Source organism: Anomaloglossus baeobatrachus, chromosome 7, assembly GCF_048569485.1.
Source record: "Anomaloglossus baeobatrachus isolate aAnoBae1 chromosome 7, aAnoBae1.hap1, whole genome shotgun sequence".
Taxonomy (NCBI): domain Eukaryota; kingdom Metazoa; phylum Chordata; class Amphibia; order Anura; family Aromobatidae; genus Anomaloglossus; species Anomaloglossus baeobatrachus.
In genome coordinates this window covers 73864238-73877803 of record NC_134359.1, presented here as the reverse complement: position 1 = coordinate 73877803, position 13566 = coordinate 73864238, and the positions used below count along the sequence as shown (strand labels likewise).

General features: G+C 41.1%; 1 protein-coding gene across 2 annotated transcripts in view; it reads right to left on the bottom strand.

The window, feature by feature from the left end:
* Positions 1 to 6135: 6135 nt before the first annotated feature.
* The window catches only part of ITPRID2 (ITPR interacting domain containing 2), a 125451-nt gene continuing 118020 nt past the window's right edge, over positions 6136 to 13566 (bottom strand). For both annotated transcript variants that reach the window (XM_075317411.1, XM_075317412.1), the window contains 2 exons: positions 9312 to 9425; positions 6136 to 6543 (listed from right to left, as the gene is read on the bottom strand). In XM_075317411.1, the coding sequence (XP_075173526.1) occupies positions 9315 to 9425 (111 nt within the window). In that variant the 3' untranslated portion in view covers positions 6136 to 6543; positions 9312 to 9314. The remainder of the gene's footprint in view (positions 6544 to 9311; positions 9426 to 13566) is intronic.

Below are 13566 nucleotides of genomic sequence, written 5' to 3'. Positions count from 1 at the left end.
CGTCCCCCGCTCGCACGGGAGCCCACACCAGCATACGCCGGCCAGCCCCTGCAATGCGAGGGTATGTGTCGGCTGGTTTGGCGGCGTACGCTGATGTGGGCTCCCAGGGGTACAGTACTCACCTGGTAGTCGTGGCTCCGTGACCGTGTCGGTTCGGGGAATGCAGGGGGGGCGGAGCCAGAGCTAGCGTGCATTGCGTGAGAGGGGCGGGGCGTGGCCGAGTTGCCAATACCTGCAGGGTGCCGGGGCGAGAGGCCAATCTGTGGGGGGGGGCGGAGCCTGGGCGAGCGGCCGGCCAATCCGTGTGGGGGCGCAGCCTGGGCGAGCGGACAATCCGTGCGGGGGGGCGGGGCCATGGCGAGCCCAGCGGCCAATCAGCTTTGTGTCACCGTAAGGACACAATTTTGGAGCAAGACAGAGAATAAGGCAATTTTATATATAGATGTTAGAATGCTGTATATAAGAGCCCACTGGTGGTGGCCACAGCTTATAGGCCCCAAATCTGCGGACACATTCCCTTTAAGCCATACATTTTAGGTTTCCATTGACCTAGCTGGAGGACTTTTTTCCTGGACAAGTAATTTTGAATGTCTCCAGTTTATATGTGCCAAAAAAGGTGAGAAAACATTAATAAAAAGGTAGAGAAAAAAAAAAAAAAAAAAAAGTCTGCAATTCCATTGTTTCGTATTCATTGTGCAATTAAAATTAGAAATATAATGCTTTAAGTCAATACGATTACATTGATACCAAACTTAATATTTTAACCCCTTAATAACCTAGGAGGACGTATCATGTCATAGGTTGCCTACCTTCCTTTGATGTCAGCTCATGGGGCTATAGCTGCAAAGTCTGCAGCTTTCCCCACACAAGCTAATCAGCCGACATATCCAGCTAACAGGCACGGCAGGATCGGAGATCGTGTAAATCCTTCATGCACGTTCTTGGGAAGTTCTGTATTAGGATGACCGCCAGGAGCGCATCAGTGTATCTAAAGACATTCTAGAGTTTTCGTTTCTTAAATCGTTTCAAGTCTCTTCCGCAGGAAATCCCCCATCTCTTGTCTTATGACAACTTTGTAAACTTATTACTCTGTAAAACTGACAATTAAATCAGGGAGAGATCTTCAAGTTTCAAAGGAGATAGGAGATGGCAGTTCATTCTGATTTAAACGTATGAATGTATACCTTACTATCATATAAAAATAAACACCAGACAATAGACCGTGATTGAAAAATATCAAAAGGATAAAAGCCAAAGTTGAATATCAAGATTTTCTATATATGCAATAGCATTATCATTTACAGTATAGAAATCATTCTTGTCACTATGGTGGGATCTCAGGGGGCACTCCAACAATGTGCTGGATAGTTTGACGATCTGCTCCACAGTCACAGGTCGGAGAGTCATATTTTCCCCACTTATAGGGTACTTTCACACTTGCGTTCAGCGGAGTCCGTCACTATGGAGAATAGCGCAGTCCGTTAACGCACTGCGCTATTCTCCAAAGACTTGTATGGATGATGCACTGTAACGCAAGTGTCAGCATTGCATCCGCCGGATGACGCAGCGTCGTTATTTTGACGCGTCGGGCGGAAAGAACGCAGCATGTAACGTTTTTTTGAGCAGCGGAATCCTTTGGATTTCACTGCGCATGCTCTCTCTGGCTCCCTGCACCCGTAACCAGGGTACACATCGGGTAACCAAGGAACCCTGGTTACATGTGCCAGGAGCCCGACACTTCCCCGCCCCCTCCCACACTCCGTATGTGTATATATATATACACACACACACACACACACACACACACGTCCCCCAGCGATGCAGTCCCCGCGGCACCGACGTCCTCAGCCATGGCTCCACTCTGCTCCACCCACTTCGCACTCTGCCCCCCGCACACATTGTCGGCAACCGAACGATGAGCTGATTACCCGGCGGCCGGCTACTGTGAGGATTCAGCTGATCACCTGGCGGCCGACTACTGTTAGCGATCAGCTGATCGATCACAAGTCTGCCGACGGTAAAACTGTAAAAAACCCAAAACGGATTGCGTTGTTTTGCAGCATCCGTTGCATCCGTTGTGCCACTATATGCAACATATCCGTCACACAACGCAATGCAACGGATACCGTTCAACGCAAGTGTGAAAGTAGCCATACCTAAAATCTGCACAGACGCCAAAGTTTGTTCTGATACGATTTAGAGTAACCCATGTTTTCCTTGGTAGATTGAAGCCTGGTGGAGGGTTTTGTAAATTAAGGAACATTTGGGGGATCACAGTCTACTACATTGACCCAAAGTTCTCGCCATTTCTCCTCTAAATTGAAGTCTTGTTCATGCAAGGTGATTGCAGTTCGGATGGGTGGGTGTCTTGATTTCAATCGTTGTATTATAACATCTCTGCTATTTTGGCGTATTGGAAGTTTTCATTCTGATGAGATTCTACCATGAGAGGAGCTAGGGGTAGAGGAAGGGGCTTGAGGTAAAACTCCGCCCCACCTCCCTTTTCTATCTACATAGAATGTCATCAGCACCAACTGCCATCTCCTATCTCCATGATGGTAAAAGTCTTCACTGAATACAGATTTTACATCAGAATTGGGAATTTTGATAATCACTGATCAAGTCTGGCAGAGAAAGAAGCAGAGTTGTCTGATTAGATGTATTACAAAAGTTACTAATTTTCATGTATACTATGAAATAAAAAAAAAAAAAAAAAAAAAAAAACCAAAAAAACCCCAAAAACTATTTTAAGTCTCCTTAGTAACAAACCTGCAATCATTTTATCACTTAACCTAAGTGTACACACACAGCTCTGGCAATATGTTCAGTTTTTCTGATTTTTCTATTTATAGGTATATTTGAGTAAATGTAATTTTTTTATTTTAATTTTATTCCATAATCTACTGACGTAGTCACTGAATTTCCAAGCAATAAACTTTGTATCTATTTTCTAACAATGAGAAATGGTAAAAACAAAAATGCATTGCTCTCAGACCTCTAATAATGCAAAGAAAACAAGTTCATAATCATTTAGAAACAACGTTTTCTCTGGAAGAGTTCAGAAATCAATATTTTGTGGAATAACCATGATTTTTAATCCCAGCTTTCATGCGTCTTGGCTGCTTTCCACCTGTCTTTCACACCTCTTTTGGGTGACCTTATGCCACTCCTGGGGCAAAACTGTAAGCAGTTCTCTGTTTGATGCCTTGTGACTATCCATCTTCCTCTTGATTACATTCCAGAGGTTTTCAAAGGGGTTCAGGTCTGGAGATTTGGCTGGCCATAACAGGGTTTTGATGTGGTGGTCCTTCATCCACACATTGATTGACCTAGCTGTGTGGCATGGCGCATTGTCCTGCTGGAAAAAACAGTCCTCAGAGTTGGGGAACATTGCCTAAGCAGAAGGAAGCAACTGTTTTTCCAGGATAACCTTGTATGCTGCATGATTCATACGTCCTTCGCAAAGTTTAATCTGCCCAATTCCAGCCTTGCTGAAGCATGCCCAGATCATAATCATCGATCCTCCACCAAATTTCACAGTGGGTGGAGGACCCTGTAGTCGCTCACGTCAGTCAAACGTGTGTATAGATCAGGCAAGCAATCTGTCGGGGGGGGGGGGGATTACAGCACCTATGTACATGTAAATGTTGTTCTTTTGGGACATAACCGGTTTCCTTTAAATAATACCCCCCAAAAAACCAAACACATACTGACAAAATCCAAAATAAGTTGTTTTTTTATGCAAAATAAATACTTTATTAATATATTTAGAAATCAGCCCTTGTGTATAGAGTAACAAATGTATATAGTTTTAGACTTTCCACAACAGTTATATTTTCTCAACTATTGTTCTGATAAGAGCTCATAAAGAACAAAAATTAAAAAACAAAAATTACGAGACAAAAAAACACTTGCTCCAAATCAATGTGCCATAATATGCCTGGTCTTAATATCACGCTCACATAAATATTTTAACATCTATTAACAGATGGTGTTCAGGAAACAGAATCAGAAAGGGCTCGCAGACGAGAAGAAAGACATTCCTGCAATGTGTAAGTTACAGAAACCGGTCATAGTGTTAAAATATGGCACATGGAGAGTTCCTGGGGTATAGACAGCTATTGTTAGAGAAATCCGGTGTATGAAGCTTAATGACTTTCAGTGTAAAAACTAATGGGGGAGGGAGTTAGTAGAGTCTAGCAGCCTTAGAGGGAGTATGTTAGACAAACTGTCCAAGATTTAATAAAAAAAAAAACAAAAAAAAAAAAAAACTACTGAAAACAAGGGCCGTGCTCATCTGCCAGTCCCCCTAGAGTTGTTAACGGCCTACGGACCATGCACATGTTGCAGCCAATGTTGCACTCTGCGGTGCAATTGGCTGATGTTGTCACAGACACATGGTCCACATTTTAACACCAAATAAAACAAGAAAATAAAAAAAGTAATTGCTAGACTACCAGAGCAATTTAGAACATGGCAGGTGAGTATAAGCAACTCCCTGGCCTCCCATTTTTAGAAATCCCTGACTAACAGTTTTTGTTCCAAATCTAGGACAATCCCTTTAAGTGCTCGCTGCCAGAAGCAAACATTTTGCAGTAAAATCTACTGAGAGGGTGTTGCATGTTATAGTTAAAGGTAAATGGTCACCAGATTTTGGCCTTCTAAACTAAAACTAAAACTAGCACTTTAAGCAGCGCCTGTGCTACATTTCTATAAAGGTGCACATTACCCCCGACCCACGCTGTACACCCCAAAAATACCTTTATAAAGTCTCCCGCACGGTATGTAAATGGAGTCCTAATCTGCCCCTCCTATCACTTTCGCCCTCCTCCTGTGCCGATTGACATGGATGCCATCCACGTAGGCGGAAAAATCTCCAGAGACCCATCTCGCGCATGTGCACTTTACTCTGCCCTGTTACGGGCAGAGCTGAAGACATAGGTGTGCCTGCGCAAATCGGTGAGTTCTCTGCGCATGCGTGAGATTTTTCCCCAGCGATGTGGATTAAGCAGGTGACATCCACATCGCCAGACGAAATCTTGCGCCTGGCGATGTGGATGACGAGCAGAGAACTCGCCGGTTCGTGCAGGCGCACTTTATGTTTTCGGTGGTGCCCGCAACAGGGCAGAGCGAAGTCTGCCTACGCGAGCTGGGAATATAGAGATTTTGCCTGCCTACATGGATGGAGTCATCCATGTCAATCAGCATAGGAGGAGGGTGAAAGGAAGGACATTTGCAGATTAGGACATCCATAGGACCAAAGGGTGGAAGATTTTATAAACATATTTTTGGGGTTTACAGAGGTGGGCAACGTGCACTTCTATAGAATGCAGCATAGGTGGTGATTAAAGGTCCTAGTTTTAGTTTAAAAGGCCAAAATCTGGTGAGCCGATGATTCAGCTGCTTAAAGGAGTAGTCAATCCAAGCAGTGTCATCATTCGAGCCGTGTGCACATACGAAGCTGCAGCGAGTCCAGACACTCAGGAAGCACTTTTTTCTGCAATATATGCTGCAGTATGCTTTAAGCTAACACTTTGGTCGGTTTACCAGAATTGGATGTTTATAAGGCTAGATTCACACTTGCGCTATTTTGACGCAAACGGAATCCGTCACTAATGTAGTACAGTTCATTTATTTACAGTGGAAGCGTGCTACTATGGCACGTGTGTGTCATGCAGTACCCGCTTGTGTCCACACGATGTCGCGCTTCCACTGTCAATAAATGAACTGTACTACATTAGTGACGGATTCCGTTTGCGTCAAAATAGCGCAAGTGTGAGTGGGGCCTAACCCCTTTAAAAAGTAGTTTAAAAAGGTAAATGCATATAATCCACCACAAAAAGGCACCAGCTAAGGCAGCTCTTGGCAAGTACAATGTGAGAAAACTTGTCACCCAAACACTTCTGTCTTATGCCTCAGCAATATCCGTATTACCAAATGCTCTCTCCCCAACCTAGCCCCTTTCTCAATGTGAGGGTGACTGGTAGTTTTTGAAGTGCCACTACATGGTGGAAGAGAGGAATATAAAAAAAAAAGAAAAAAAAAAAAAAGAGAAGATTCCTTACAAGCTCAGAGCGAATCACTTATTGCACAGTCTATACCTCATGGAGGTCATTGTCAAAGCTGTAGGCAATATTTATATTAGTCATTTTATTTCACCCATCAATGCATTACTTTGCCACATTTCCATACCTCCCATACATAGCGAGTAGGCAACAAGGGAAAGGGGGAGAAAAAAAAAAAAAAAAAAAGAAATTGTTCAAGTTTAAAAAATAAAAAAACCTAATTCAGCAAACATTTCATTTAAAATAAATATTTTTTTAAGCCTCCACAGTCCTCACATTAGCAGTAAGCTAAGAAAAGTGCCCAAACTACACAAAGTCCATGGTCAAAAAAAATTAGGTGCTGGGGGAGTTACAAGACACGACAGTAGATAAATCAGCAGCAGACGGTCCTCCTGGGGTCTTGAACTTGGCAAAATTGCTTCATCCATATCCTTCTCACCGGACGCCAACAGCTCAACAGACCTGTGTGATCTCTAACCTATGTACAAAACAAAAAAAGAAAAAAAAAAAAAATGTAAAAAACACAAAAAAAAAAAACCAACAACTTTAGGTAGGTTGTACATGACATGAGGGAAGAGAACACCCCCTCCCCAGTTCTGCCTAGTAGTTGAATTTCAGGGGGAAGAATTAAAAAAAAAAAAAAAAAAAAAAAAAAAAAAAATTTGGTGGGGATATCCAATCCCCTCCCCCAATCTAAGTTTGGCAATAAAGGTAACAAAACTAGCAATATTCCAGTTAACATGTTTCCATCTTCTCTTCTCTAGTGAACAGATTATCCAGGTTTTTTTTTTAGCCTTATGCTTATTAGGGATGACCGAATACCACAAATATTCGCCGAATAGATTGCCGCTATTCGACTATTTGTGAATATTCGATGTGCAATGTAAGTCTGTGGGAAACCCGAATAGTTGCCGAATAGTAACGATTTGGCCTTCCTATAGACTTACAATGCACATCGAATAGTCGCATAGCGGCGACCTATTCGTCGGATATTCTCAAAGCCGAAGAGTGACGAATATTTGTGATATTCGATCATCCCTAATGCTTATCCTTTGGATTGGCCATCAATACCCTCTTTCCCTAAAAAATAAGCCCTAGCATGATTCTCCAGGATTTTTGGAGTATGCCTGAAATAAAAGCCCTAGTCAGGGTCGGCGTTAGGAGTTATACTGCATAATATCTCAGGGACCCTGCTAGTTAAGATTGCTTATGGACCTTTGATTACATCATGTCACATGACTGAAGTAATCAAAGGTCCCTTAATTGCAGGAGTCTAAAAGAGCTGAACAGGAGACAGGTTGTTGTGCAGGACAGAGATCAGAGGGAAGGGAGAGCAAACTGGTAATTTCTCAGGGCCCCAGCGTTTATATCCTAACACTGCTTAACCCCTTCACGACCGCAGGCAGTAAAATTACGTCCTAAATGTCATAACGTTACTGCCCGCGGTCTGCCGGCAGCATCATGCTGCAATCGGTACACATCTCAGCTGATTTTCACAGCTGAGATGTGTGCCTGCTAGGCACGAGCAGAATCGTTATCTGCTCGTGCCGTTTAACCCCTTATATGGCGCTGTCAATATGTGACAGCGCCATTATAAGCGCGATCGCGGTAAAATTTTACTTACCGCCGATACCGGAAGTCACGTGACGCGATCACGTGACTCCCGATAGTTGTCATGGTAGCACAGGGTCATGTGATGACTCCTGTACTACACCTGACTTGCTTTCACTTTCGCTGTGCCCGCGGCACAGCTAAAGAGAAAGAGCGTATCTGCTGTTTACAGCCTTGTAGCTGTGATCAGCAGATACTGCAGAGCGATCGGAATGCTGATCGCAATAGCCCCCTAGAGGGACTAGTAAAATAAAAAAAAAAAAAAAAAAAAGTTAAAAAGTTTTAAAAAATTAAAAACACAAAAAACCTAAAAAGTTCAAATCACCCCCCATTCGCCCCATTGAAAATTAAAGGGTTAAAAAAATTAAAATATACACACATTTGGTATTGCCGCGTTCAGAAACGCCCGATCAAAATATAAAATCAATTAATCTGATCAGTATACGGCGTAGTGGCAAAAAAATTCCAAAACGTCAAAATGACGTTTTGTCGCCACAACTTTTGCGCAAAATGCAATAAGAGGTGATCAAAACGTAGCATCTGCGCAAAAATGGTACCGTTAACGTCAGCTCGAGCCGCAAAAAATAAGCAGTCACTGAGCCATAGATCCCAAAAAATGAGAACGCTACGGGTCACGGAATATGGCGTAAAACGTGCGCCACTTTTTTCGGACAAACTTCCGATTTTTTTTTAACCCCTTATATAAAAGTAAACCTATACATGTTTGGTGTCTACAAACTCGCACTGACCTGAGGCATCACACCCACACATCGGTTTTACCATATAGTGAACACAGTGAATAAAATATCTCAAAAACCATAGTGCTATTGCACTTTTTTTGAAATTTTTTCTGCATTTGGAATTTTTTTTGCCGTTTTCCAGTACACTATATGGTAAAACTTAGGATTTAATTTAAAAGTACAGTTCGTTCTACAAAAAATGAGCCCTCACATGACCATATTGACTGAAAAACAAAAAAGTTAAGTCTCAGAAAATGAATGGCGAAAAAAAAAAACGGAAAGAGAAAAATCGGCCGGTCGTGAAAGGGTTAAGGACCTTTTGTGACATCACGTCATGTGACCAAAGGTTTCTTAATTGCAGGAGTCTAAGCTGAAGAGATGTGTTTGTTTGCGTACACACACTGCACACAGGGTTTGGGGACTTATATTGATGTTCCAGAATTCAATATGGACTATACTTAATCCAAATTTATTCTTGGACAAAAAAAAAAAAAAAAAAAAAAATAAATAAATAAATAAATAAATAAATAATAATACATACTAATACATACTAATACATACTAATACATACTAATACATACTAATCCATACTAATCCATACTAATCCATACTAATACTACTAATACTACTAATACTATTATTATACCTCCCCTGAAAATAAGCCCTGGCCCAACTATTATAGCAAAAAAATTATGACCCTGTCTTATTTTCGGGGAAACCCGGTACTGGGGTCTGGCCATTTCTTATTATCTTTTGACGTGACTATAAAGCTCCTGCAACTGCAGTGTACCGCTTCTCATTTTTTACATTTTGTATCACACAATGATATACTTTTAAGTCCATTCACTTGAGTAGGACAATGTTGCAATAAGGTGAAGCGTCCTGACAAATTTACCTTTTAAATCCTTCCGTCATTTTTTCCATCCATTGATCGAACCGGAGATGATACAGCTGCTAGAAGTCCACTTACAATTTCTCTTCGAATGTCTCCAACAATAGCTTCTTTAATCTGAAACAGGGAGAATATGGTTTCCTTTTAGAATTTGTTTGGTAATTTTACATATTGTACAAAAAAAAAAAAAAAAAATCAAATTGGGATTCTCATTTTTAGAATTCATGGCTGAACATAACCAAGCAAATAATTCTTGTTAAGTAGCATAGAACTGTATGGACAAGTCACTTAGAAATATGCAAAAACATTAATGTAACAGTGGCTGTAGATCGAAGTGATGACTGCAGAGCGGTGTCACCCGGGAGCGCTGATCTTGCCTCACAAGGCACCACCATTCAGGCTTAGCCATAGGAAAACAAATGGTGAAATCTAAACACAGTTCATGGGTGGACGCTGTGGTGTCTCCAAGACAATGTTGAGTTTACAGATCAAGTGTTCTACAACGTCAGTTCAACATCCAGATAAAACCTAACTGCTACAGAAACATCTACAGTATGTGCAAACAATGTACACACGCACAGCTCTTTGAATCCAACATTTAAAGGGAACCTGTCACCGGAAGTCTATAATACTTAACAGTTGGTGCGGAGCTGTCCGATTGGATGGGCGTCTCAGTTCTCCGGGTGCCGCACCTCCTCTTTTGGCCATCTTTGTCCTCCTTCTGAAGCTAGTGTGGATGACGCGTTCTAAGTCATCTACACTAGGTGACAGTGAGGTCCTGGTCAGGCGCACTTTGATCTGCCCTGAGTAGGACCTCAATATTGGTTAGTGTAGACGACGTAGAACGAGTCATCCACACTAGCTTCAGAAGGATAATAAAGATGGCCGAAAGAGGAGGTGTGGGACCCGGAGACGCCCATCTTACCATTAGGTATGCAAGTGTTCTAGACTTCCGGTGACAGGTTCCCTTTAACTGCCTTTATATTTTCTCTGTAAAACCAGTATGAAAAATGTGAAGAATTCAGTTGGTTCAAACTAAAAGTGGGCAGTGCACTGGAAGAAGTGGTGCTGGTTTTCATCCGGTTTTACCACTGAAGTGTTATTTTCAGGGGATAACTGGCCAACTCATTTTGAGGATTGGTGAATAGCTTCCTGATCGCTAGGGGCCCGACTGCAGGGGCCTCCAGTGATGCCAAGAACTAGGGCTCTGAAGAACCGTGTGAATGGGAGTGACGAAGATCAGCCGAGGGCATCTCCAGCGGTATCGGTAAGGTTGGATGAATAGAGCAATGTGCAGTCAACCACAACTCAGCACCCCAGGTCTCAGGATCACTGGGGGCCAGTCTGTACCCCAGCAACCGAAAAGTTATTCCTTATCCAAAAAGATAGGAGATATCTTTCAAACCTAAAAATATCCCTTTAACTGCCATGGAAAGGTTACTTCTGTGGCTGCTTTAAATTCCTTTGGGATAGTCAATGTTTATATACACACACTGTCACCTTTGTGCTTTTCGGTTTCTTCCAAGAGCCATATATTTTTAATTTCTTTAAAACTAAAACATAGATTTGTATGGGGACTCACTTTTCACATTTTTTGTGTTGCATACATGGATTGTGTTGCTTTTTGTTGCTTATTTGGAGGTGGGGGGCGCTTTGTTACACACCTGAAAGAATGTTTGTGGTACGCAATAAATTTAACTTTTCACAGATCTCGCCTATGGACAGGGAAATACTAAAAGGTATTAATTTTACAAATTTAATTTGACAAATGTGGTGATGAAAACCATTTTGCATACTTCAGTCCATCTAGGAGATTTGAAGCTGCGATGGTTGATTAGTATTGTAATATGTGGTACAAAAAACCTCCTATGAAACTAAGTCTCCGAAGGCGCTCCATGGGATCAGAAGGATGGATTTGACAGGGGCCTTCATGAAACCTTGGATGCCACACCGGCCTGCATTGCATATACCCATACCTGATGTGTGAACCGGTGGCTGACACCATGTGTAGATAGGTCACTTTTTTGTATGGTTGTAACCTAAATATGCTTGGGTTATTGCATTGCTCTTACAATCTGTTGGCGACAGCTGTAATGTGGGCACATTTCTGCATCTCTATTAGAGTCCTGTCTACATTGCAACCAACCCAAACTAAAAGCAATATTCTTCCCTATTGTACTATTAGTGATTGGGACGGTACTTGCGGACAAACTAAAGATGCTAAAATGTGCCCACGTGACACCGCCCAAATGAGGCCACAGATAGGAGTAAATGGTCAGAATTTGGATGGCACAAGATCCATGACTTCACCAGTGGGTGTGTACAGAGTAGGCAGCGGCCAGGTCACATTACAATCATGCATACCACCCAAACACAGACACATGATCCGGGAGAAGAATACAGACTCTTGTTTCCAGCAGAGAAGTAGTAACTACAACCCCACATATCTTCTGTACTGAGAAATATGTACATTCCCACCAGAATGTCATCTGTGCCCCACATTGTTCTGCCAGGAATGACGCCGCTCACTCCCACCACAACAGCAAGTTGGAGTTATTCACTAGCCGACTGCAAAACCAAAGTATTGACAAGAATAAACTAATGCTGCAGAAAAGCGCCTGCTTCCCACAGTAGCAATGTTTAATTTACAGCAATTCTGTATCTTTTTGCATTGTTTTAAGCCACAGAACATTTGGGACAGAAATTTTAACCTTTTACCACCAGACTGTATTTCTTCATTTTTTTCCTCCCCTTGTTCCAAGGGCCATAAAACTTTATTTTACTGTCAGCCAGAAAAAACGGAGTGTGGTTAAATGGCAAAAGTGAAATTCCAATTTATTTTTCTTATAGGTACCATATTCACTATATGGTAAAAATAACCTGGCAGTATGATTCCGCAGGTCAGTACGAGTGCAGAGATACCAAAAACACACACATATACATAAAAAAATTATAATTAAATATATATATATATATATATATATATATATATATATATATATATATATATATATATATATATATATATATATATATATATATATATATATATATATATATATATATATATATATATATATATATATATATATATATATATTTATATATATTTATTTATATATATATATATATATATATATATATATATATAATAATAATAATACAGACATATACACACACATATATTAAATATATTATATACACACAGACATATACACACACATATATATATATATATATATATATATATACACACACACCACATACATGTACGTACGTACGTACGTACGTGTATATGTATATATATATTTGTTATATTTGTTATATATATTAAATTATATAATATAATAGAGATATATATATTTATATTATAATACACACACACACACACACACACACACACACACACACACACACACACACACACACACACACACCTTATTTTTCATTTAACTGATGGGAGAAAACAAAAAAAAAAACAACAAACTTTATAGTCATTTACCAATACCTGTAACGTCTCATTTTTTTGGGATATGGGGGTCTGTGATTGCTTACTTTTCTCCTACCCGGGGTTGACGTTTTTACCAATACCATTTTCAGGTAGATACAATGCTTTGATCGCCTCACATTTTAATGTAATGTTGCGACAACTAAAACCCCCAAATTCTGGAGTTATGTCCCCCTGTTACGCCACTTAGCGATCAGATTTTAATATTTTGATAAGACATTTGTGAACGCAGCGATACCGAATGGGTATTTTAATTTTTTATTTTCAATAAGAAAAAGGGAGGCAATTTCAATTTAATTAAAAAACCAACTTTCTACCCCTCACTTTTTATTGTATTTACCAGCACCCTTAGGGGCTTTAAAGGTGCGATCATCCGGTCACTTGTGCTGTACAGAGCAGGGCATCAGCGTCCCTCTGATCAGCAGAAATGAGGGCTTCCTATGAACAGCTTGCAGTCTGCATTCACAGGAGGTTCATAAAGACTGACACCGGGGTTCACACTCATCAGCTGACCCCTGGCAGTCATGACAGTCCACCGGCGCTCCATGATCACGTCACCAGAGAGGGGAATGGAATGATCCCAGCCAACGGATGATAAATCCTGCTGTCAGATGGACAGCAGGATTTAACTAGTTAACCGTGGCAAGCAGATCTCCGATCCACCAGTTGCTATTACAGGCACATGTTGGCTGATCACAGGAGCAGACTGTGCAGGGAAAGATGCGGGCTCGGCATGTAAGCCCACATCAA